The sequence below is a fragment of the Aquila chrysaetos genome, chromosome 20 (assembly GCF_900496995.4).
Source record: "Aquila chrysaetos chrysaetos chromosome 20, bAquChr1.4, whole genome shotgun sequence".
NCBI lineage: Eukaryota > Metazoa > Chordata > Aves > Accipitriformes > Accipitridae > Aquila > Aquila chrysaetos.
This window is the reverse complement of record NC_044023.1, coordinates 24,201,128-24,227,244: the sequence shown is the minus strand read 5'-3', so window position 1 is coordinate 24,227,244 and position 26,117 is coordinate 24,201,128. Positions and strand designations below refer to the sequence as shown.

The following is a 26,117-nucleotide window of genomic DNA, read 5'->3' as shown; positions in this document are numbered from 1 at the left end:
ATCCAGTAGGCAAGGTGTAGGGATTTTTTCCCCGCTTTAGAGTTATCACTTGAGTGCATAGCTGCCAGTGCTCAGGTTTGCTCAGCTCTCCTCTCCTCCCACCCATTGCCCCTTGGTACCGGTGAGCTGCAGCAGCAGTGGGCTGCAGACAGGGCACGCTTCCTCTCCGCCACCGCTGTGCTTTAAGGCCACTCACACCAAACACCCCAATTCATGTGTTTTTCCCTGCATAGGTGCTCTTCCTGCCGTGGGGAGGGCCAGGTGCCTTGTGCCTGGTGCGGCGCAAAGGGCCTCTTGCTCTGCCGCTTGGAGCTGACCATAACCTGGTAAGCGGGAGCCAGATGAAGCCGAGCTGGGCAGTTGGTCATGCTGTCACAAGGGGACTGGAGCCTGTCAGCGCGGTGGCATTATGGGGACAGGCTCAGTGTCACACCTGCAGCTGGAGCAGGCGCGGGAGCCTGCGCTGGCTCCTGGGGTGAGGGCTGCCTTGCACCAGGTGATGCCACGTGCTGGGGACCAGGCAGGCTCCTCGTCCTGCTGCTGGTAGCGTTGATGTTCAAGGAAAAGGTGAAGCTTTTACAATTTAGAGGGAAACAAAGCGCATTGTAAGCCAGGCTGCCCCGCTAGGAGCTGGCGATATCTACGCTGAGCTATGCAATGTGAAATGACAGTGTTTACAGTACGTGCCTTTGCAACATTTAGAGATGGGGAAGCTGCAAAGCTAGTAGAATTAGACAGAAAAAAAAAAAAAATACTCAGGCTCTGAGCAGTTGTGTTTAATAAAAATAACCCAGGATGCTAAACTAGGTCACTTCAGCACTGTCCTTAGAAGGCACATCCGTATGTCCTGATGGGCATTCAGTGCTGCTCGGTCAGGCTTCACTGCTCAAGTCTTGCGGCTCTTTTCCTTCCTCGGCGCAAGTCACGCAGGTCTCCACACACACCGTGAGCATGTGGAGGGAGAGCTGCTCTGTCCCCCCACAGGAGCTGGGGGTGCCCGGCTGGCAGCAGCCGTCGGTCCCACCTCCCCTGTGTGCGGGAAGATGTCCTTGTCCTTGTGCCTGGCATCAGGCTTGATGGAGGAGGAGAGGTTAAACACCAAAGAGAAACTTCAACGTGCTGCTGAATTCTGGATAACAGAAGGTGAAAGGAGACATGCGGAGCCTGAAGCAGCTATCCTCGGTGTGCTCCTGCTGCAGCTCGGCCATGCAGCCTGTGAGCAAGAGCATGCGGAGCAGCCGAGGGTGGCTGGGAGCTCGCCCTGCTCTTTCCTCCAGGAAGAACAGTGTTGCTGAATACGTTGTGGACAAAAGCCAGGGGTTTCCTCTGTCCTGCTTCCAGGAGATGACAGGGAAGCAGCTCTTCAGTCATGAACACCATTTGGTAATCTGCGTGTTAACGCAGCAGCTCTGTTACTTGTCTGGAAACTACAGAACACACTGACATAGTTACGAACTTTAACCTAACCATAAAGTAATTTTCAGATGCAGAAACTGAGTAGATATAAGTGGTAGAATTTATCCAGGAGAGTTTCACTGTTTGTTAGTGGAAAAATGTAACAGCAGTTTTGCGGTGGCTATGTAACGTGGAGCTGTTCATAGGTCTCACTGGATCCTTGCGGGTGCTTAGAGCCTGCCTGGATGTTAGAGACAGCTACAAGTACACAGTGCGGTCATTAAAAGGGACAAACCTGAGCTGTGAACCAGAATTATGAATCCTAACACATAAGGATTTAGAAAGATGTGGCTCTGCAGCTTGGGCTGGAGGAGATGGTGTTGACGAGCCATCGGTGATGGTGGGAGCAGGCGAGGGTCGAGCCCCTGGCCGGGACCCTCCTCGGGTGCCGCTCTCTTGCTTTGCCTCCTGGGACCGAGGGGTGCTGGTGCTCTGAGATACTGCTGTGCGCAGTCCTGCGGATGAACCACCACGCAGTTCCAATGGGTGAAATGATTGTCTCTAGAGCAAAGTTTGTCCATGAAGTATATGCCAAGGAGGACACAGGCTGTCAGTATTTGTCTTTTTGTGATGAACAGAGATTAAGGCATGTGTGTTGCATCTTTGTGAGGATTTCCCCTTAATTGTTTAGACAGTCTCTCTCGGGTGCTGAAAGTGCATCCTCTGCCTCTCGTCTGCCAGGTGACTCCTCTGAACTTCCCCCAGCCTGTCATGCGGGGTGCGGAGTCCTGCCCTGCCCTGCATCAAATGCAGGTGTTGGAAGAGACACGGATGCTGAGACAGGTAGGGATGCATCTGGGGACTGAGCTTCATGTGGAGGGGCTGCAAGGGGGATCAAATATCTGGTGGGGACCTCTTCTCCCCAAATCCATCTGTAAAACAGAAGTATCTGATGGTCACGCAACACAGCAAAGGAGCATTGGCCATGGGTCAGTCCCCTCTAATCCAGAAGGAACTTTGCTTTCGGCTTAAAGCTCTCCCAGCTCAAAATGTGAGCCTGCACCAAAACCTCTGGTCTTGGAAAACCAGATGACATTTAGTTTTGCTCATACCTACAGCCATGTCACATTTTCTAATTGCACATGATAATCCTCAAATCCCATTATTTAATGCGGTTAAGCATAACCTATTATCCTATTCCACAGAATCAAGATTTTCCTTTGCTGTTTTTTTTTTTTTTTTTCTTTTTGTAGCTTGTTTTTTTTCCAGTGGAAGGGGACAATTCAGTAACAATGTTATCATGATCCAACAGGCTGTTTGGTACAGCTTTGTTTTCCTTTGTATCATACTATTCACATGCATTTAAGGGTGTGAACACTCGTAAGCAGTTATGTTTTTGAGCTCTTAAAAATTACACAGAATAATTCTACTGTTGACACATTTCAGAGTCTCTGATACAATATGCAAAAATAGAAAAGACACATTTTCCAAAAGTGTGTCCCTAGCAAAGCACGAACGCCAGCAGTAAGAACCTAGCGCATCCAGAAATAATGCTTCATAGCTACACAGTCAGTGCAGCCATTATAAACATGCTTGCGAAATGTTCTCCAGGCATTTGACTGGATAAGGACTGCATCGTGTATGTATGTAGCTACGAGGTAGACAATATGCAATGGTATACGCTGTACGATGGGGCTGTGTGGCTGTAAGTTCATGCTGGGATGTCGAGCTCCTGGATGACAGCGGAGCTCAGTGATGCCGGATGGCTCAGGGAAGGCGACAGCAATGTCCGTACCAGAGTTAGCTCTGCACACTTCCTTGCTAAAGGGAAATAATTTTCCTTTCTGTCCCACTGTTCATCCTGTGTCCCCTGTGAGAGCTGTGCAGAGAAGCTCTGCCGGTGGGCAATGGGACAGGTACTGACCCGGGGAATGGGAACGCCCGTGTCGTGACTCACCTACCCAGAGCCCTGGTAAGCTGAATGATAAATTTCCGTTCTCTGGTGTCATTCACACTGCTAAACATAACTGCGTTGGAGGCTGTCCTTGCATAGACTGTCTGAACATAATTAAAACCAGCTTGCGTTTGTGGTGTTGATAGCCTTAGCTACGTTAATTATATTCCCAAATGAAGCTGCCAGTCTCCTCTGTCCAAGTTTGCAGCACAGCACAGCGAATGGAAAAGCAAATCTCGCCTGGCTGTCGTTACAAAAGGCTTCAGCACTTGGGGCTTGAGGTTCGTGTCACAGCCCAGCTGCCCTTGGGAGGACTGAGGTGGCTAACTAACTCCCCTGGTTAACTGCCCTGGTTAACTCCCCTGGAAGCCCTGGTGCCGAGGAGGAGGTGGGGTTGTGCAGGTCTCCAGAGCTGCTCTGCAGGGCAGCTCTTCCCCGCCTGCCCCATTACTCTTCTTTGTATTTTTAAGAAACTAGCCGGCCTGCCAGCCCCTGGCTCCAGCACTGGGCTGCAGCAGCCCGCAGCAGCCCCCTGCTAATGTGATTAACACTGCCCGTGACACCGCACAGACACGGCGGCAAAGAACAGAGCCCCTCCAGATGCACGCAGCTAATGGGCTTTATTAACGTGAAATCCAACTTGGCATTTACTGAGACAGGTTTGGACTTGGATGGGGAAAGGATAATCTGGTGTTAATAACCACGGCCAGGCCCTGCCCCTTCTGCTGTCCCTGCCAGCGGGCAAGCTGCAGAACTTCACTTCTGGACTCTGCTGGCTCCCTGGCAGGCTCTGAAGCCCCAGTGGCTGCAACAAGGCTCTAACCTTGCAAGTAGTGTAGTGTAGTTGGAGTCTTGAATGTATTTAGGATGCTTAAGCCATTGATTTAAGGTCTAAAGAAAAAAAAAAGCGCTATTATCAATAGCTGCACAATTTGATTTGGAAGGACCCAAAAGGACAGCAGCTCCTCCCGCTGCTGCTCTGACGGATCAACAGCTGCATCTGGTCAGGCTGTGGCAGCCACAGCTGCCTCCAGAAATCAGTGGCTGTGGCAGTGCTTGGCTTGGCCACGTTAGCTCTGCCCTTGCCAAAACAGAGCTCTCCACCGTTTACTCAGTGCCTTCCACTACAGCTTTCAATTCTTTTTACTTTTTGAGCTAAATACTGGACTAAAGGGGCCCCTTCCCCAGCTCGCAGGACCCCTCTGTGTGCTAATGGCACAGTCACACCCCTGCAGCATTAACCGAGCTATTCAGACAGCAATCAGGGTGGACAAATCTCTGCAGAGAAGCAAACCCTTCTCCCCCTGTTAGAGCCCATGCACAGAAATACTTTGGAGTGAAAGCTCAGGCTTTTGCAGACCATGATGTTGGGTCAGAGGTTGGTCCTTTTGATGAAAAATGCAGCAAACTCTAAGGAAATCACCTGCTTTCTCCCAGGTGCTTGTGTGGCACCCTGGTGTATTGGTGCAGCAAACCTTCTCTTCTGATTTTTCACATGGATAGCAGCCTTTTGACTACAAGAATAGCTATGGGAGGCTCCTAAGGTCTGGTGAGTAGGGACAGCTCTTAAAAACAGGCTCTTTTCATAGTTTATGATCATCAACTAACTGGCCAAAGCCTCTCGTTAGCTGGTTTCTGAGGCCATAGTTACCGGCTTATAAGCTTAACAGCATCACGCTGCTCCCTCTCTGCGCCTATGGGCTGACGAAGGGCTTGGGGAGAGCAAGTGGAGAAAGCACAAATGTGAGATACCCAAGAGGAAGGTAGGAAAGCTGAGGGTAGCTCGGCTGCCGTGCCATCATTAGGTCATTGCGCAGCTATCGTGTTCCCCAGGGACTCAGCTTCGGTAATGTACAGGGCTCGCACGCAGTCTGGCAAAGAAAGGCACCGAATGAAGCGTTGCTAATGTCTTCTCTAGTATCTGCACTGAGGTTAGCAGGTATTTAATAATTATACCAGATACTGGAAAAAAGCTAACACCGAGAACTTTGAATATGTGGAATATTCGTGTGATGCCCCAGAGGCACCTGACTGTGTGCAGACGTGCAGGCAGCTCCCTCTCTACAGAGTGAGTGGTGCCTTGAGCCCCAGCCCACTGGCTGAGCCCGTGGTGAATAGATCTTGTGCCTCGTACTACCGGATTTCAGCCATACCTTGAAGGGGTCTGAAAGATCTTCTAGTCTCTTTACACCTCTCTACCTGTAATATGGCCCCATGTTGCAGTTTCCATGATTTCTGAACGTCTCCCTCTGCAGTGGGGCTTCCCTTTAGGAAGCCAGCCTGGTGTGCATGGGCTGTCTGGCACTTTCCTTCCTGGCAAACTTCTGCTTCGTCCAGCTTTGACATCAATTCGTTAGTTCTCAACATGTGCATTGTTTGGCAGAGGGGAGTGGCTCATGGGGGCTGGGTTTCATTGCTGTGAGCACAGAATTTGCAGAAAACAATGTATTCCAGAGGAGATTGCTGGGACAGGATCATCTCTCCTCCTAGCCTTTGAAAATGGAACAAGAAATGAAAGCAGACAGTAAGTAAAACTAAAAGAAATACATTGCATGCCATACTGACGAGTTTCTTGACTATTTTTATGCAGTTGTACTTCTTGATTAGGATATTCATAAACTGTGTTTTCAAGTAATATGTTAAAAATAACTGTTTCCAGAACTGAACTCTCTTCCACCAAATGTCAGCGTATGCACTCATCCGGTCAGTGTTTGTGGAGGGAGTGGAAAGGGTTGGCATGTTGGTTGTGCCACGTCTGTGACTTAAAGGTGTTGCTACACTCTTAGGCACAATGCAAAGCTCACTGATTCCAGCGGAACAGAGACTTGATCCTTAGAGGTGTGAACTTAGTCCCTGAATCTCTGCTTCTGGGATGCTTCCTCATTTTGTCTTTAAGGTAGGATTCTTGGAATCCACTATAAGATGCTTGTCATGGGTTAGAGATTAAACTGGGATTTGTTATCTTTTAACAAAATGCTGCTTAATCAAAATATCTGTCATGATGGAGCTTTGATCTTATGCCCTTGACTATATCTTTTTCATTAGATGTTAATATGGTGCCTGAAGAAACTCTAATTATGTTGGGCCCCAGTGAAATATTGCTGTCACTGATGTTACTGAAAAGCAATTGAGTTCTGAGGTTCCTTAATTTATGAATGAGAAAAGCTTTGATTAGCTTAAAAAGAAATAATGATGCTACAGGAAGATTCTGTTTAATCAGATGGAAAAAAAAACCCCAGACAACTCCGTGGCCCTGGAGGTGCTGCGTGGAGCACTGATCCCGCTTGACCTGCCAGATAGTGAAGCAGTGGGGGAAGTGATTGATGGGGACAAGAACTGCAGGTTAACTGCTAGGGTTTGGCAAAGATTGAGACTCTCCCAAACTTTTGGCTATGGGTTCCAATCCTAAATGCACTGAAAATGGGGGTCTTCCCCCTGACATTGATGGGCTGTTGCTCAGTTACTGCTCGCCAGCTGCAGTATTTGCTGCCCCTGCGGGGTGCCTGGAGGGGTGTGTGGGGAAAGCAGCGTTTGGCCTTGGTTTGTACCTGGCCGGGAGTTGTCCCTCTCTGAAGAAGAATTCCCCCAGATGATAAAATATGGTTACTGCTCTGGCAAGAGGAACCCAACCCCGGTTCCCGTACAGAGGTGTGTTCGTACCAACTTGCCCTCCTTTAGCTGTTCTTTATGGCTGACCAGCAGTCATGCTCCACGTGGTATTGAGCCTTGACATTGCAAGCGAGCGCTTAGCAGACAGCGCCCTTGAGTGAGAGACGAGGGATCTTCCAGCTGAGAAACAGAGTCTGAGTGCATACAACTGTCACATCTGACTGTTTTATGCATATGCATAAAAGCCTAATTTTAGACACCCGAGGACTATAAATGTTAAGTGCAGATGTGCCATGTGGATCTTGGGCACCTCAGGAAAGCAAAGAGGTTTCCACCCATGTAGGTCTTTACTCAGCTTGTGGCCTCTCACCCTGGTTGCAGCTGATCACTCACAGAGAGAGCAGCAGGGAGAGGTGGCAGTGTCCTGGGGGTCATTAGAGGACTGGGAGTCCTTCTGTGGAAGATGCTCAAAGCTGTTGGTGTCCCCGTGCAGGAAGGGCAGGAACACAGCAGTGCACAGAATTGCCCACAGAGGTTTGGTCATATTTTAACAACCATCCAGCATTGCCCTATTTGTTCACAAAAAAGTCAAACATCTGATAACCTGATTTTCAACCCAAGATGAAATCATGTTTTGATGCCAGCTCGGATGAGCCCAGTGAGAAGCTGGGCTGTGCTGCAGGAGCCATGCAGCAGCCCAGGACCTTGCAGCACACCGGGTTTTAGGGGATGCTGTGACATGGGTCATGCACAGGTCTGACAAACAGAGCTTTTAGTCTGAGGCTGGAGGTCTTTCCTCCGCCACTGCATGCCGTGGGAATTTTGCTGGCCATTTTCATAGAATCACAGAATCATAGAATGGTTTGGGTTGGAAGGGACCTTAACTCGTCTAGTTCCAACCCCCTGCCATGGACAGGGGCATCTTCCACTAGACCAGATTGCTCAAAGCCCCATCCAACATCCATTTTGGTGTGTCTAGAGCTGGATCCCAACGATACAGAACAAAACCTGAAATATTGGATGAGTAACAGCCTAAGCTCTGAATTTCCTGGCTTTGGTCAAAGTCTATCTCAGACTTATTGTTGTATTAAAACAGAGCTATGTGTTCATGTTTATAGACTATTGTGATTTCTAACAACATCACCATAGCAACAACCATGCAGTTGATTTATTTACTCCAAATTTGGGATATTTTTAACCAGGTCATTTAAACCATTTCCATTGGACTGGAATTTGGTACTCATACTCTTATCTCCATCTTTTGTTTTAGACAGGATTTTGTTTAACATTTGCACATTAAAAATAGGTGTTCAGGTTCTCTTGGTAATGTGTACAGAAATCCACTATATTTTGGAATGAAAATAAAGGATTTGTTGTGATATAATAGTCAAAATAAGAACCTGGGAGTTCATGCTCCTGGAATATTTCTCTGCAGCACACTAAGGGAAGGCACTCATCCTCCCTCTGCCCTTCCACCCCGACGCGTGCTGAGCACAGCACTTGCCCACCCGAGCAGGGCTTTGCAAGTCTTGGTGAACTGAAGAAAAGGCAGCCCTTGCTAAAGGTGTGCAAAGTCCTTTCAGTCCTTAAAGGTTTGTAAATGCTGCATTTTCTGAATGAGGGAATTTACAATGTTTTCAGTCATAGTTGTGTGTCCTTTTCCTTATGAATACACAATTGCATACAGACATATCAAAACACTGAAACCAACAACCAGCAACGCAACACCCAAACAGAGGGAAGGAAAGGCACCTCTCCAGTGTGGTTTCCCACCCTGGGGCACAGAAGAGCTTTATCATGGCTGAAGCCCCAGTAGACTCACATTGTCTGTGAACTAACTAACTGGCCAGTGAATCCAAAATTTTTTGAGATACTTTACCCACCACGTGAGGGAGTTTTTTCTGCTTGGTCTAGACATGACCAAGAGAATCACAATGAAGGCATCTTACTGATTTATTTTTCACAAGGAAGTTCTCCGTAGTGCTTATCGCTCACCTTTACTTGGAAACCTGTTCTCCTTCAGCTCAAGGACAGCCTTGTCTTCTCCTGCAGGAGGGATGTGACATTTCAAATGAAGCATGTAGTTTCTTATTTTCATAGGAAGAAATAACGGAGAGATTAATTTAGCTTTCTGGAAGAAAGGAGCATGCTCTCAGAAGAAAAGTCTAGTAAATCAAGTTGATGGATGACTACCCTCAGCCTCTCTCTGTGCCGGTCAGACTGTGTGTTGTTGCCAGGCTGGCATTTCCTGGCTCCTCCACGAGCTCTTTTCTTGCACAGACTCAATTTTTGTAATCAGTTGCTGCAATATGAAAGGTCACTGGATGAAAGCCTTAATAAAAAGAATGGTTTCTGTGCTAGGCATCAGGAGGACCAGTTGCTACCAGTGGTTATTTTTAGAGTGGTACCTAAGGAAACAAACAACTGATGTCCCACGAGCAGAATTAAAATAATTTGGAAACTTTTAGAAAAAGGCAGTCCTTTCAAGAGCCGAGTTGTTGCTGGTTGAGCTAAGGACTGACGTTTCAAGGGCAGCCAAGAGGTGCTGACCTTCACCTCTATGTTCACATCCCGCTAAAGATGTAAACGTGTGCAATTTTGAGCTCTTTAGCTGCGACTTCTCTCCTGCTTACCAGCCAACGTCTCTGGGTCTTTGGCAAGTTCCCGGTGCCTTTCTCCCACCCGTGTCCTGACCCAGCCCGCTCTGGGTGTCCGTCCCAGCCGCTGCAGAGCTCCCCAGCGCTCCCACCAAGGGCTGCTGGTGCTGGGAGCTGCTGGGCCAGTATCCCCAGCCGGGCTCCTGACCTCCAGGGCTTGTAAGCCCCAGTCCTCGACTCGCCCGGACCACGGAGGGAGCTGAGGACCTGCAGGGCTTCCTCATCTACACAGGGTGTCAGTGTTGTTCCACTTCAGCACAGGGCCCGAGCTCCTGAAGGCAAGACTGGGGAAAGGACAGCAAATCCTCCGACTGCATCTTGGCCTCTGACATCTGTTTGGTCTCTACGTGCACCGACAGACCTCGAGGTTTCCTCACTCACCCATGTTTCCCTGGGCTATAGGTGACCTGGACCCGGACCCGGACCCGAAGCCGGGACGTTCCCTGACGCCTTCTGCACCCCCGGGACGGCTGGATGACCACGAGTGGCTCGTCCAGGGCAGAGGTGTGTGCATGGCACTGACCCCTTGGCTTTCTGACAGTTTGCGCTCCTCTAACTTTACTCTTCTGACAGTAAGGAAACTATAGCAGCTGCCTAACCCAAGGAGGTGCCAGGCAAGGTGGACAGCCCCATGAAACCCTCCCTCTTGTACGCTACAGCTCCTGCAATGGGCATGTGCCTGTCCAGCTCGCAGACTCCTTTTACATCCTGGGCTGCTGTTCCTGGCCTGCTTCTTTTGCAGAGAGATATGTTCTGGAAAGCAATTGTCTTTGACATCTGGCTGTGCTTCTCCCTGCTTGGAAAGTCATCAAGACCTCTGCTGAGCGGGGAGCTGGGACTGCTGTACTGCCCTGAGCAAAGCAGCGGGGTCAGCAAAGCAGCACAGGCATGGGCACGGCTGCCCGACTCACCTGGGAGCTGTCCCAGTGCTTTGCTGGAACGCCACTGGGATGAACTGGACCGGCAGCAACTTCTGGCTGGGGCGTGTGGGCTGTTTGCTGTGAAGCAAACGGCTCACCCAGGAGTGGCTTTAGCTGGTACAGTTGAATCTTCCTGCAGTTGTGAGCAAAATCTGCCTTGGGTTTAAATTGGGCTTGAATTCCTCCCTTGCCCTTTCCCATAGGAACAAAGCCCCTGCCACCACCTCTGGACCCGGTGGGCGAGCCCGGGGAGCAGCGGAGCAGGCCCCCCTTCATGCAGCACAGGTAAGCAGCTTTGGGGAGCGTGTGTTTTATGCACTTCTCTTGAAAGCAGCCCAGCGCAGCCCCCCCACGCTGCTGGGGGTCCTAGGGCCCCAGAGATGGCAAAAAGGTGGCACCCGCCCCCACCAGGCTTTGGCAACCTGCGGCGTGCCCAGGGCTGGTCCTGGGGGCGGACGCGGACCCCCGTGGCACCGACAGCGCCGGCATCATCCTTGTGCCATCGCCTGCCGCCGCCACCAGCCCTCAGGTCGGTGCCAAGAGCTGCCGTCCCTGCACCGGGCATCGTGCAGTGCCGTCCTGCTGCGCCGGGCAGCGAAGGTGGGGAGAAGGTGGATGGGTGTTTTACGGGTCCAGCGGTGCGGAGAAGCACCAGTGCTGACTTGGGCATGGGAGAGCCTTGGGATAGGGGTAAAAACTGAATTTACAGGTGTGGGGCTGCCTTCCCCCACAGCCCAGCATCCCCAGCGGCAGGGCTGATAAAATATCCTCTGTCTGAGCATGACCAGAGCAACTCCTCAGAGGTGGGGGCCAAACTCTTGAAGTTTTCTTTGGAATATAAGTATCGCACAGGTATTTTGCTAGTCCTTCTCCCAGGGCTTGGTTATTCTGTGTTTTATGTTTTTATTGCTTATTGTCTTTTTTCTCTCCTGATTTTCATCTTGAAGTTAAAAACCAAAACAAACCAAAACCAACCAAACACACACACCCCCATGCACCCTCCACCCCCCTTTTCCTTTGCACATGGAAAAAAAGCAGCACAGCTCGAAAGGCAACATTTGATCCATAGTAGTATAGGATGGTGGGATTCTACTCCTGCTCATTTTCTTCATCTACACAAAGGTTCAGACTAGACATCTGGTGGCATTATGTTTCTCAGCCTTAATGAGAGGGGAAAAGATGACTGCAGGACAGTGATCTGCCTAAACATCTCAGAAACACAGTCCTGAAAGGACAGGAAAGTGTCTAAATAAACATGGGAGCCTTGAATTTGTTCTATGTCGGGGGAACACTTGTTAGAGAAACAAACTTCTGGTCAAAAAAGAAAAAAAGGAAAAGGGAATGTGAAGGTTCAGGGACACTTGTCAAGCGCAGACGTGCGTTACATTTCCTTCGGATAGCAGTGGGCTCAGGGATAACAGCGGAGTCCCCGTCCGGCAGTGGCAGTGTCAGGGATGGAGCAGGGGGAGCGCTGGCGGCCGCCCGGCCAAACCGCCCCTCCTTCCCTGCGCTAGCGTCCTGCCAAACCGAAATAGCTGTAGGAGCTGTGAGATTGGCTCTTGCTCTTTATTGAAGAAGGTTTTCTTAATCTCTGCTGTCACCGTATTGACAGGGAGGATTCTTAATGAATATTGTCTGGGGTCATAACGAAAGTCTCGCCAGTGCGCTCGGCCACCAAGGCTGGAGCCGTCAAGGGCTCTGAGGAAAGGATTCATTGCTGAGTATTCCCACAGAGCCAATGCTGACATTATCTCCTCTGTTACTATTTACTTCATGGTGTTTTAATATGCTTTCCAAAGGTGTTAAATCAGAGAGATGAACAAATACCTAATGGACAGTCAGAAGTCCCAGTGAGGACAGATGGACCTGTCTCAGGCTTGGGCAGTTGCTGTAGGTTTTTCTCTTGTACTTACAAAGACAACTGATGAGGATTTTTGAGGAACCACCTCTGAGAAACAGATTTTAAGCTTTTTTTTTGTCTTTTTCTCATAATTTTAATCCAGCCCCATTGGCTGGGGAGTTAGGTACCCGTGACACCTCCAGGGACCTGCCACCCCAGCCGTGCTCGGTCAGAGCTGCTGCAGGGGGCCAAGGGGGGGGCACGGGATGTGCTTCATGCACAAGTTAGTCTTTCTGCTGTTGTTTCTGTTAACTGAAAATAGAAACCAGCTCAGAGTAACAGGGGTCCTGGGGTCTGAAAAAATAGAGTGCCATTTCTAATCCTGTGAGCTGACAGGGAAGCCGTTGATTTGCAGCTTGCAAAGACACGACGACGTTTCGAACCGGCTAGCCTTTGTCCAGCCTGCTGAAGGAGAGGGTTTACACACACACGTATTTATTTTAGACCACTCTTTAATACTAACTTTACCGATATTACATGAAGGTATTTTTTAGAATGCAAATCTCTTTTTCTTTTGTAATGAGAAAGGTGCCTACTGTGATTGTGTAAAGGAGATGGGTGCTCCCAAACAGGCTCTCCTTCGCTTTTTTGCAGTAGGTTAAATACACTGAATGTCTCCAGCTAATTCTTTAGGAGAGGTTAAGAGTATAAACCTGTTTTGTTCCCGTTGCCTCCCAGCGTGCCCCTGATGACAGAGGCGGCGGCCAGGCGAGCCCTCCTGCGCTTCGTGGCCTCCCGATGCTGCTACGGGAGCAGAGCCGCCGGAGAGCTGGCCGTCCAGCGGCTGCGGCAGCTGGGGACGTACCGAGTGAGTACCTCCAGACCCGGCCTCTTGGGCACCTCTTCTGAGCGGCTGGGGTAATTTCCAATTACATAGTGACATCGGGCCACGAAGAACCATCCATTCATTAAATTAAATGGCTTTCATCCTGCTTTAAACGCAGACATACAAGTGCTTTCTGAGAAAAGTCTACCTGAGAGCTGGCTGCAGGCTTTTATAGCTGAAAGGTCCATCCTCCTCTACAGTAAAGCACCACCTCGGCAAAACCCCTGGAAGCCTTCTCTGACATCCTAGCTTTGGCAAAAGAGCCCTTTCCTTACCTAAACCACAGGAACCTGCCCTGCAGCTTGGTATTTTGGGCTCAGGCAAGCACAGAGTGACCTGTAATGCCACGTATCCCCCCAGCTGTAAATCTATTCTGGCAGTGTTTAATTTCACAGAAAACTTGTGGGCTTTGATTCCCTATTGTCATTCCTCCCACTGAAAATAGTTATTGCAGATTTGGTGCTTGCTGCGGTTAGTAGCTGGCTCTTGAGTCAGTCCTGGTCTGGGGAATTGCTGCCCGCGGGGCAGTACCCAACAGTCCAAAATGGTGGGTTCTGTGCCAGGCTTTGGTGCGGGTCCTGCCTGGGCAGCTGTCCAGGGGAGTGCTGCTGTGCCCACCCCTGCTCCCTTTTCTGGGGCTTCTTGGAGGGGATAATGCAAGAGCATTGAGGAGCAGGGTGCTGGGAGGGCCCTTTGGTAGGCACTGTGGGGCAGATCTTCCTTTACGCTGGTGTTAGTTCCACTTCTGAGATTATTCAGATTACTCACAAACATTATCTGGGCATTCCCTAAGAAATAAGCCACAGGATTCTCCAAATAATGGCAAAATACACTTTTGCCATGAAAGTGCCAACCACTTTTTCTCATGCCAGTTGTACTCAGAGACAGAAGAGTCTGGGAATGCTCCCGAGACCCGTTATTAGCAAGTCACGGTTCAAATTTAAATGCCTGCCTTGTGCAAATTGTCTTTGTGGTGAGTGCATGATTTTTCTCTTCTAGTATCGACTGGAGACATTCAGCGAGTCAAGGTTAAGCGAGTGGGCGTTCGAGCCCTTCACCAGTAAGTGGTTGCCCCGAATCCCGCTGGAATAGCTCTCGTGGGATGTGCTGGGGTCTGTGGCAGCGCTCACTGTCCAGGGCTCCTGTGGCTCCTGGAGGTGACTTGAGCCTGCTTCAATGTGCATCAGGTTTATCTGATCCCTTGTGGCTGTTTGCACTCTGCAAACGTGAAGCTGGGGCAAAATGCCTTCCTTTACAAGCTTAGATTGCTTTCCTCACGCTAGGGGAGGTTTTGTGGCATGCCCAGGGAGCAGAGGCCATTTGTTCCCCGCCTGCGCAGCAGTAATTTCCTACCAAGTGCCACGTATACTCAAAGCTTGTCAAGACTTGAGATGGGCACCTGCGTGCAGCGGAGCTCTTTACCGACCTGCTGAGGAGTGCGGGGGACCCCTGCCCCTGGCTTTTGGGTGACAGCTGATCCCAGTTGCCCACACTGGCCCGGGGGGTCTGCTGGGAGGGCTGGGGAGAGACGGGGGCTGTGCCGTGGTGGCAGGAGGATGCTCAGCACCTCAGGGAGGCATGGACCGCGTAGGATCAGTCCCTGGTGCGACGCCCGCGTGGGGATGGGGAGCGAAGTCGGCCGGTCCCCAGCAGCACCAGGAGCCGGCCAGCATCCAAGCACCCCCTCCAGCAAGGTGGATAAGATGCCGTCCCTCCTGCAGAGCCCGGAGCAGCTGGACCCCCCGGGGATGCCCCCCTGGACCCCTGGGACGTGGAGGTCGGGCCCCCCCCGCTCTTCCAGGGCCAGACGCGGCGCTGCCGGGTGCCCGGCTCGGCGCTGGTCAGGGTGAGTCCTCGCTCGCTGTCGGCCGCTCGCGGGACCCCCTTCCCCGGCCGATGGGCTTGTCGGGGCTCGGGGAGCAGCCCCCAGCCGGGGCAGTGTCCCTTCCCCGGGGACCCTCGGCTCCTCGATGGACACCTCACTGCGGTTCTCATTTTCATGGGCTTTTCCTCATTGAACACCAGGGAAATCAGTCAGAGATCCCTTCTTCCTGGTGTTTTCTTCTTCTAGAAGTTTGAGGACAAATCTTGCTGCAGCCTTTTCAAGAAAGAGCACTGGATAACCTTTCCTCTTTTGTTAAATTTTTTTTTCAACATTAGCAGGACATTTGTTTGCATGACAGATCCCATTTAGCTTTTGACAAGCTCTATAGCTGGTCAATTTATTTTACTTTTTAAGTGAAAGAATGAATAAAGAAAAAAAATTACTTTCTTTTGCCAGCACTACGTGGACATTTGCCTTTGTTAAATAATTATTATTTATGACTCCTTTAATGGTCGTACAGCACAATTTTATGGTGTTGGATTCTCTCCTGTTAGGACCAGAATTTTATCACTGAATTTAGATGCAGGAAGAGTGCATGTGCATAATATGAGATATCCAAAATCCCTGGGCAGCTCTGTGCATGAATAATCTTCTGATTTCAGGACTGTCACAGATGCCATGGTCACGGCCGGTCCAAGTGCGGGGTGTGCCACGGGGCAGGTCGGGTAAGGAGCTGCAAAACCTTCTGCCAGGCAGCCTGCATTTCCTATTCCTCTAAGTTTGGGGTCCATTTGCAAAATTATAACACATGCTATCTTATTACTGTACTTATTACGAGGGTTGGAAATCTGAGGGCAAGTTCTGTTTTATTCCCCCTTTGCCACCCTGCATCCCAAACCCACTCATGTTCAGTCCACTTCCCAGCTGATGTTCCCGGGTCCTGCAGACTTGCTGAATGGGGTTGTCAAAATCCTGCCCAGGTAGCAAAGATGTCTTACCCCGTCCTCAATCGGTAGCCTATGTGTTATGATGGTGAGAGGAAAAGGAGAATTTGCTTCTGCGCTGTTGAAATGAGGTCAGATCTTAGGCATGAAATACAGCAAACTGTTTGGTATCTTTCAGATATGCTCAGTCCTGTATTTGGGGTTTCTGAATGGGAGAGGAGGTTTAACCCAGGGGTACGAGTGCAGCTACAAATCTGGCCTCCTGTCTTTATTTGTTCTTCTGCACAGATATTCCCAGACAGCCAAAAGATGTATTGTTATTGCACAAATTTGCCACTTAATTAAAGTTAATCTGATTAAACACAAATACTTAAATAGAAGTATACTATTAACTACAGGACTAAATAACAGTGGAAAAACAAGCGTGTAAGAAAAAAGGCATTTCAACCTAGACTGTGTGTCCAGTTTGCATCACTGGGGAGTTTGACTGGAACACCTCGTTAATCCAGGGTCACAATTTATGAGCTATTTTGTACGCTCTTTATTTGCAATGTACGTACTTGGCATATGCCTTTCTCTGCAAGCCTGAGTTAGCAATTATTTTGATAATGTGCATAAAAGCTTTTGATTTATAAACCTGATGTTTATATTCTAGCAGTCACCACCTATTTTAATTCTTCGGTGTATTTGTAGACGAGGTGTGTAACGTGCAAGGGATCCCGGCGGAGACTAAAGCAGCAAAAGAGATGCCAGCTTTGTTCAGGTACAGGTCGCAAAAGGTACGATGGGCTCCTCTGCGCGTCAGTTAGTGTGGCTCTGCTCCGAGCGTATTGCTTCCCTTAGGCCATGTTTAGTAGAAACCGGTCGTCCCAGTCCTACTGGCTTGGTGGAGGTTATCAGCTGAGGGTCTGCCAGTAGGAGGAAAATACCGGAAAGTTGGTAGGGGAAAAAAAAGCCCTTAATCTGGTATGTCTGAGCCAAAATGGCTCCACTTGCGTGCTGCTGGCAGAGGTTACAGTGCAGAGTTGGAGCATGCTCTACATGCCTGTGTGCTTTTTGTATTTTCTACCATGAAGGCCACCTAACAGATAAAGCAGTACAGCAGCAGCTTTATTCTCCAGGAAAAATGATTAGAAATAGTCTTTTTGCCCTCTGATTTTTAAATGAACTTTCATTTTAACATCTATTATTCATTCTGTGTGGCCCACCCTCAGCATTCAGAAACCAGGCTGGTATCCCAAATTTGTGAGTGAAGCTCTTAAGCCTTTGGAAAATAATAATTTTTTAGCTTGCCTTTCTTCCATCTTTTTTACCTTTCTGTTACAAAACTGTCACATTTCCCAGCTTCTCTGAGAAACTGGAGAAAGCTTTGGATTTTCCAATGAAAGCAGAGTTTCTCAGACCTTCAGGAGCTGCAACTTTGAGTCTCTCCAGGTCCATGCTCAGCCTCCTGTCCTGGTGGGCTTGGGGAAGGGGGTGGGACAGGGCTGGAAGGAGCTGGCCTGGGATGGCAGCAGCAAACTTCAGAGCTGCTCTTCGGTCTGGTTCCTGCAGCGCCCAGTTGGGGTTTGGCAGGTTTCACAGCCAGCGCAGCCTTTTTCCAAACATGAAACTTAACAGGCTTAAAAATTATCTTTAAGTGACAAAAAAAGAAGGCACTGTTCTAAAACTGTTTTGTTTATGTGGCTCCATTAAGTTTAAAATAACAGAGATGGTATCGTGCATAATCATGGCAGTCATTTTAAAGCATGAATCCACTGGGGCTAATGATGGCTTGAAGAGCCTTAATGAATCAGTTGTTAACTGCTGCTAATCTGTGTTGCTCTGATGCAATCAAAATGCTCCATGCACAAGCATATGCCTCCTGCATCTGTTAGAAACACAGGCAGCAGCGTCTTCAAAGTGACACTCGCCTTCCTACCGTTGTGTGGGGAAATTGTGATTATCCTTAATTAGATGTACAAATACATTCTTTGACTAATTCCACATTTACAAATAGATCTGAGGCTGGCATTAGTCATTTGTTTTTCCAGCAAATATGTTACAGCCCTTGAGTCAGAGACCAGAGGAAGATGTATGTGCGGTGCATGTGCTATCATAGACTCCTGTAGCTGCTGACCCAGCTGAGCTACACAGTCTGAAATAAATCACCCTCAGGTCTGCAGGCTTCTGAAAGTGGGCAGTGTTTAAAATCCTGTTTAAAATCTTTTTTGTTGCATCCAAAGGTGCAACACATGTTCTGGCCGGGGCAGCAAGACCTGTGCGACCTGTCGGGGAGAGAAAAAGCTCCAACATTTCAAGCAGCTGGTGATAAGGTGGTAAGCAGCATGGGTAGAAGTTCAGAGCTGTTACTTCTATTCCTTATTTTACCTCAAGGCTTGGGAGCTCAGCTGGGCTTCCTAAGGGGAAGCTGGGAGAGCATTTATTGCCTTTGGTCAGGCAGAAGCAGGGGCTTAGCGGGGCAGCTTTAGTCCTCAATGACGGCAGTCTTGTCCGTGGGGGGTGGTGGGAGCTGAAGTGGGTTCAGAGAGGTAAAGGATGGTCCGCGGTCACTCGAGAAGTCAGAAATGGAGGCGGAGCGGCTGAGCCGCTGCCTGGTACGAGCTCAGACCCAAAGCCCCCGGCAGGCAGGGGTGATGTGGGGCAGCGGCCGAGCTCCTTGTTCTGGGGCTTTAGTGACGGCACAAGGCTGGCGGCTGTGGTGTTGCTCTGGCATCTCCGATTTGGGAGCTCTAGTGCCAGAGATAACAGATGGGGCTGAAAAAGATCTTAGCTTGTGAGGTTTAGCAAAAAGCCATTACCTGCCCCGCCGGGTGCTTCCTGAGCACTTTCCCATTTTTGTACAAAATGCCTTCCATTACCCCGTGTGAAGACCTTCATTTCTCAGAACACCATCTTGTCCATCCTGAGAGACTGGAAATCACTCCAGCCATGCCCGTCACGCTGGTAGGACTCCTGGGGGGCACTGGGGCCCCAGGGCTGCACTACCCCAGCCAAGCACAGCTCTGCCAGATGAGACCTGCAGCTCCTTTGGAGGCACCATCAGCCACTAACCATGCCCATGTCCCAGAGCTAATAGAGCAAAATGGTTCACGGTAATACGAGCCGTGGCTTTGGAAAGGGAATGTAAGAAAGACCTCTCCTGCTGCAAGGAGTAGGAGGCTCTGAAAGCCGTAGGGCAAGGTGATCACCATGAAGGTCTGATTTCAAGATTATTTATGCAAGAGTCATCCATGGTTGTTGCATATACAAGGTTATTAAGAAACTAATGCGGGAGCGCACAAAGGTTAGGCAGGCGTGATTATGGTCCTCGGAAATCAGCGAGCATTCAAGCGTTGCTCAGGCATTTAGAAAGAGCCTGGAGATAGCTCAGTGCCCTGCAACCAGCCTCAGATCGTTCGGTTGTCTTCCCACCCTCTTGCAGGAGGAACAATGTCTTTGAATTTGTTTCTGAGCATCACCTGAACTTCCCGAGAGAGCTGCTCAGCAAAGTCAGTGGAGAGAATATATTTAAAGATGAAAATGTGGTGGTGAGTGTGACTCTCGGGGCTGGAGGGGATCCCTCTCGGAGCGGCTGTGAAGGAGGGGGGATGTGAAATGGCTTCCAGCTGCGCGTCTCTGCTGCGGTGGCCAGCGGCTGCTCTGGACACGGCAATAACCAGTGCCCTCTCCTGCAGCAAAGCTGCCCAGTTCCCGTTTGTGGGAAACAGCTTTTCCCGTTTCTACAGTCAGGAGAAACTTAGGGAGCGATGGGATTATGAAACCCAGCAAAAGTGGGTCTTTTTCCATCAGCAGGCACTGGGGGATTGCGACTTTGCTCCTCCCTGCGGGGGCATTGGGGCCAGGGATCTCTCGGGCTGGAACAGAAATGCTTTGGCAGGAGCAGGGGGACCCGCAGGTGACTGTGCGGTCTGACGGGGCGGCACCAGCACCAAAGCAACGAGGTGGCTTTGGTCCATTGCCCTTAGGTAGTACAGAGCATCCTTAGCTTCCTCTGAGGAACTGAGAGTGGTCGGGTTTTCTGCCTGACAAAATGCGACCAACCCGCGCTGCAGCAGTCAGCGCTCAACCGCCCCAGGTTACTTCTGGTGGCCATCACCAGACTAGCAGAAATCCCACCCCGGAGTCATTCTCCGCAGCTCTCCAGCAGCAGCGGGAGACATCCAGCAGCAGATCCATCCCTGGGGCTTTCTATATTGCCCCTTGCACATTTTCCACCGCCTGTACAGCGTCAGCGCCATCGGCTGCAGGCTTTGCAGGGAGAGGCCGTGGGACAGTGGCTCTCGCCCCTTGCCGGAGTGCCTGCGTGGCATTGCCATCAACCAGCAAACCCGCCCGCCTGCAGAGCCGCTGGGAGCTCATCCCGCAGGCCGGAGCGGATCGTGCCAGCTTCGGAGCCAGGATCCAGTGCAGAGGTGCTGCTGTGGGCTGGGGCTGCTCGCTGTGCTGCCATGGGGACCTGCGGGTGCAGGGCCTTAAACAAGATGTTCATCAGTGCCGGACATTTCTTCTCCAGCTCCTGTGGTACAGGGCTCCCAGAGGGAATCTGCCTCTGTATACCTGCAGGAGCCTGGGGCGAAACAGTCAAAAAATGGCTGAAGCACAGTGCTCTCCTACAGCCAATGCCATTTCTGTACTGCTCAGTCCTCAGCTTGATCTTTTTGTTTTTAATGCAAATGCAAATGAGTGAGGATTTAACTGTGCCTTTTTATTATTTATTAGTTGTTTTGCAGTAACTTGTAAAAACTTTAGTCATGTACCAAGACGGGGAGATAGGCACCATCCAAGCACGGACCAGCTTTCCCCCAGAGAGCTATTACTCAGCGTCATGCATCTGTAGTGAAGACTTTGCATCTGGTATTGCAGAATCCCTTTGGGATTTGAATGATTCTTTAGCATCTGAGTCACTCTCCAGCGAACGCTTTAGATCTGAAGTCCTATGAGCATTAAAATCAGCGGGCCTCTCACATAAACGGCTCTCACTCCTGGCTATGCGAGAAGTAGCTGCATTCATGACTAGTTCTGCTTTGCCCACAAGCCCAGTATTTCTTCTGTAATTTGTCCACATGCTAGGGGAAAACAGAAAGGTTTTAAAAAAAAACCTTTCGAATTTAACAGTGTTGCGCTGCTGGAAGAAGGTGACAGTGAATCCTGTCGGGCCACAGAGTCACCAAGTCACCCAGCACTGGTTTTTAACCAAACCTGCCAGCTTGGGAACAGCAGCCTCTGCCCGTGCTGTCCTGCTCCCTGGGCAGCACTAACCGCTGTCTAGAGGGGTCTGTCCCTGTTCTGGACTCTTCTACACTTTGCTGGGGCGGGATGGACATGCCTTTGGGACTTTGAGCTCAGCATTTACGCTATGTATGTCCATTATATGCCCAGGTCTTTCCTTGCATGTGCCAGTAACAGGTGAAACGAATATGTTTGTGCCAGACAAATAGGGTGTCTCTTTTGCACGGCTGGGTTTCTTTCTTGCAGGTGTACCCTATCATCGACTTTCCCGATCCCGAGATCTCCCTGGCCTCGCAGCGAGCCGTCGCAGAGCACAGCGCGGCGTTTGCCACGTCCTCCCGCATCCTCCGGCAGGTAAGGGGGGAGCCCGGAGCGGAGCCGCCTGCACGTCCCCCCACAGCCTGCTGCACACCCCTGCACCCAGGGGCTCAGCTAATGAAGCTTGATTAATGGTTAGACACAATAAGATGTTGAGAATAGTAACCGATTTCATTTTTTATTTAGAGGTGATCTTTAGCAAATGAAAAAGAAATCCTAATTATCAAAGAAATCTTAATTATCAAGCGAAATACCAGGGAAATAACTTTTCAGGCACGTCTTGAAAGATGTAGGCGACTGTGGTTATTATTGTTCCTTTTACCTTTTCAAAGCCCCTGCAAACATTATTTATTACCACTATTTTTATCTTAGAAGCTAATTTTGAATAAACATTAGGATTCCACTCCATCTGATTCTCGCTAGAGTGTTGTAATCTCTGTTGCTGCTATTATAAATATGATTGCAAATGCAAAACTTGAGCTAGAACATACTGTCTTTTCACCCACAGGAAAGAGAAGGTTTCACATTAAAAATGCAAGTAAACTGAAAGACCAAAATAAACTTAAAGGGAGATGGTTTGATTTTCCATGTGGTCTGTCAAAACCAGCTCTTTGGCAAATTTCTGTCTTCCAACTTAATTCCAGCCTATAATTTCCACTTCTCAGCATCAAAGGCAGTTTGTTCACTAGATTGCTGCACACCAGCCAAAGCATCCTCTAGCTGTATGGGAAAGCAGGTGCTGAAAACCTCCTGCCCTGCCAAATCCCCGGCACCGCGCGGTATTTATGCCTATCCGGGCTGCCTTCTGCCGGCACTTTCCCCACCATTGAATTTTTCATCCCCTCTGCTTGTCGTTGGCTGAAGTTCTTCCGCTTAATAATCAACATCTTTTGGAGAAAGCGGGGGGGGAAAGGCTCTTCTCTGCTTGGCTGACTCTATTCTGGCTTCTTACGACATTGGCCCTGTGTTGGAGGTAAATATCAGGACCACAGCTACCCTCTGGGGTTGGAGGGGCTGGAGCCAGGCAGACTTTGCCGGGCTCGTTGAGCTCTATTTAAAACAGAGACTTTGCATGTAATTGCAACGAGAGGCGAGAGCCGGGGTGGGCGCCTGCCCCTCGGCTCCGTGCGGCTCCCAGGGCTGCACCGGCTGCTCAGGAGACCTGACCGGCTGCCGGGCACCGCTTGGCTCCCTTCCTTCTTCCATCCCGTCGAGCAGCACCAAGGGGCTGGTGTATGTCGCTGGGTTTGAGCTGGCGGCAGTTCTGGCTGATTACAGATGAAAAATTCACCAAAACTTGGGTTTGGTTGGTGTTAGGGAAAGGCAGGAATTGCTGAACTCATTCTGCAAAGGAAAGGAAGGAGCAAAGCAGGGCCCTCCATGAGGAGATAAAGTGCCACCGCAGCACTGATACCAGGCTATCTCCTGTAATTCAGCCATGAATAATAATTACCAGATAAGTGGAGATGAAAGCAGCTTCCTTCGCCCTCAGACAGGGAAGGGAGCAGAGCAGCAGGGGTTAAATCTGCAGCAATTTCTGCTGCAGTAACACAGCACAGTGCAGCCCATCACGGACAGCTCTTCCTGCTTCCAAGGGACAGAGGTACGTGTGTCCACAAAGGTGGTGATTCACCACCACCACCACCACCAGTGTTTGCTGGTGCACATCCCATCTCCCGCGGCTCCCCCACGTTCTCAGGGCAAGGAGAGGGAACCATGTCCACACGCAGACCTCAGCCACGCATGAGATGGGGGCATATGCTAACACACCGAGGACTGGAAACAAGGGCTTAAAGGAATTTGCTTAAATAGCTATAAATGCAGTAAAAGTGGTCTAGGATGTGAGGGCCGAAACATGCTAGCTCCTCCGTGCTGGCTGCAGCTAGGGAAATTTTTGACGGCTGTAGTGATGGGCTGGTGGGTCTCCATCAGATTTTCTTTCCCCCTTCACAAAGCAGCAGCTCTCTCGGACCTGCAAGGCTTGTGGCTGAAAGTTGGGGCTTTTTCCCTCTCTACATGAGTTGGTCTAAAGCGAGATACAGCATCTGCTCCAAACCGCTTATTTAATTCGAGCTTTTCCTTCTTTCCTTTTCCCAGCGCCAAACAATTGAGCTAATCCCCATCACAGAAGTTCACTGCCAGTATTCAGGGAAGCCTTACCTCTACTACATCTATGGGCTCGAAAACGAGGTGCGCGCGCTGGACTACCCCGAGAGGTGCTGCTGCGGCTGCACCGTCGTCTGAGCGCCGGTGCTGGGAGAAAAGCACGACGACAGCAGCAATCACCCAGTGACCGCCTGCGCCTGCGGGGACTGGGGATGCTCCAGGACCTTCCCCACTGCACCAGTGTGGGACTGCAAACAAAATGGAGAAGGGGAGGAAAACCACGATGCCTCTCCCTCCAAACTACTTGTATCTCAGAGCTGGGGCCAGCTCCAGGCCTCCCACCGGGTGCAGGATCAGGCCTTTGGGTAAAGATTCCCCCTGTGGATGTTTTCCTTTCTTGTTGCAATGCTATATCATTAAAGTGATGCATATTGACAGTGACATTTTCAGTCCAGCTATGCAGTTTATGACTGGTGCCTTTCTTTCCCCATTTTATTTGTCAGTTTTCCTGAGTTATGACATAATCTATAATGATATATTTCAAAATCTATCCAATTAGCAAATCTAACTTTAAAGGATTTCATTTTAAAATACCCACTAACACCATCTGAGGAGTGGTTGTACCAATATGAAAATCATTGCCTAGGACTAAAAGGCTTTTGCTGTACGTGCTGCGTGCGATGCCCTTGGCGGCTGCAGGGATGGGGAGAGCAGGAGGTTGCGGGGGGAGAGGACGTGGGGTCACCCCTGTGGCCGTGGGCTGGGGGGGACGAGTTCTGCCCCTGGGGACAGCACCCGCTTCCCGGCCTCATCCAGACCAGGGGTATTGGCTCAAGTGCCTGCAGGAGGCAGTTCTGCCACATACTTCTTTTTTCTATTAGCCATCTTGCAACATTTCTCAGAAAAACTTGCAGGAGAACCTCTGCTTGCTTTAGGTGTAAGGATAATTTAATTTAAGTGCAAACACTTGCGTTTGCAGCGCAGAGCTTGAGGAGATGAAGCAAACAGACCCTAAAAAGTTCAGAAATGTGAAAGCAAACAGAAAGATACCGACACTCATATTTAAAAACAAACCAAACAACCCTCCTCTCCTCTGCCGTGATTTTTTACATAGTTCTTGGTTCTTGTGCTGTTTGGGGCCTAACGGAGGGGTTTTCATGGGTGGTACTGGCAGCCCCCAACAGACTGCTGCATCCAACAGGGATGTGCTCCCCTGCAGCCTGGCACTCTTCTGTCACTGAAGTACCAGCTGAGTTAGTAGGTTATCACAGCAAAATCCACATGGGAGGAACACAGCTCGAGGGCCTGGGAAATTTTTAAAAAATAAAAAGACCCATATGTCGGCTTGAACGGGGATTGTGAGGGGTGAGAGTAAGGAAAAAATGACTGGGGAAACACATTTAGCAGCCGACAAATTTTAAACAAGTGAGTTGAAAATTACTTTGTAAAGGAAGTCTTTTCTAACGCTAATCCTAAAATGAAAAAAAACCTACGTGGTTTCTGCTAATGTGTAAGCAGAGAGGATGAGAGGGAGCGAGAGAGACAGGAGTTTTGCTGATTTTGCTGTAGGGGGAGAGACACAGGCAGCAGCTGCCGTCCTGGCACAGGGCGATGCTCTCCTGCATCGGCCCCGGCACCGAGGCTGCCCCCAGGGTGGGTGTGCTGGGGGTGTCAGATCAGAGCTGGTTTCAGCCTGTCACCGACCCGGTTCTACTGGGGGATTTTGCAAGCAGGAGCACCGCGCAGGCGTTCTCCGAGGCCTCCGTTTGGGCAGGATGCCGAGAGCCACAGGCAAACGGGCTTCTGTGCCCGCAGGGAAGGAGCCGCAGGGAAGGGCGGCAGACGCACGACCTCCGCAGCCTGCGCTCTCGGGTCGGTGCGGCTCCGAGGGGCCTCCGCTGCCACCGCCGGGCGCTCTGCAGCAAAAGGGAACACAAAGACTTACGGCATTCTTATTAAAACACCTATTTTAAAGGGTTTTTTGATGGCTAATTCTGGACTGGCTATTCACCCTAAGCACGCCTACATAAGTGTGCCCCAGAGCAACACCCAGACTGTTCCTAACAAAAGTTTGTCCAATCTTTAAAAATCCACAGGGATGTCACTTCTTTTTTTGGCAAACCCTTCACTTCAGAACTTCGATACTCCAGAGCACAAAGGAGGTAAGAGCACGTTTCCCTAGACAGCACTGCAGAGTTGTTCCTTCCCATATATACATATATATGTGCATATACATAAAAGTGTGTGTGTACTTACATATAGATACATACGCATTTTCTATAGCCAGGCGCAGTGGAGCAGGCCAGCGGGGCACATAAATCAAGCAGGCTGCCTGCCTGGCAGTGACAGATTGTTTTCGGCAGATGCATCTAATGCAGTTTTAGTCGGGCCTTACTCAGGTTAAACAAGTCCCTGACCTGTGTAAGGCTGA

General features: G+C 50.0%; 1 protein-coding gene across 1 annotated transcript; it reads left to right on the top strand.

Moving 5' to 3' along the window:
- Nucleotides 1-5,774: 5,774 nt before the first annotated feature.
- On the top strand, nt 5,775-24,193 carry SSUH2 (ssu-2 homolog). Its single transcript, XM_029996304.1, has 12 exons — nt 5,775-5,873; nt 10,018-10,119; nt 10,739-10,820; nt 13,114-13,243; nt 14,261-14,321; nt 14,983-15,107; nt 15,749-15,811; nt 16,724-16,809; nt 18,256-18,348; nt 19,455-19,560; nt 21,509-21,616; nt 23,678-24,193. The coding sequence occupies exons 1-12, from the start codon at nt 5,849-5,851 to the stop codon at nt 23,822-23,824; spliced, it is 1,128 nt and encodes a 375-aa protein (XP_029852164.1). The 5' UTR covers nt 5,775-5,848; the 3' UTR covers nt 23,825-24,193.
- The last annotated feature ends 1,924 nt before the right edge of the window (nt 24,194-26,117 follow it).

Coding starts and splice junctions, on each gene's coding strand:
- SSUH2 (XM_029996304.1), top strand. CDS start 5,849: ATGGAACAAGAAATGAAAGCAGACA. Junction 14,322..14,982: donor GGCGTTCGAGCCCTTCACCA/GTAAGTGGTTGC, acceptor TCCCTCCTGCAG/AGCCCGGAGCAGCTGGACCC. Junction 15,812..16,723: donor TGTGCCACGGGGCAGGTCGG/GTAAGGAGCTGC, acceptor GTGTATTTGTAG/ACGAGGTGTGTAACGTGCAA.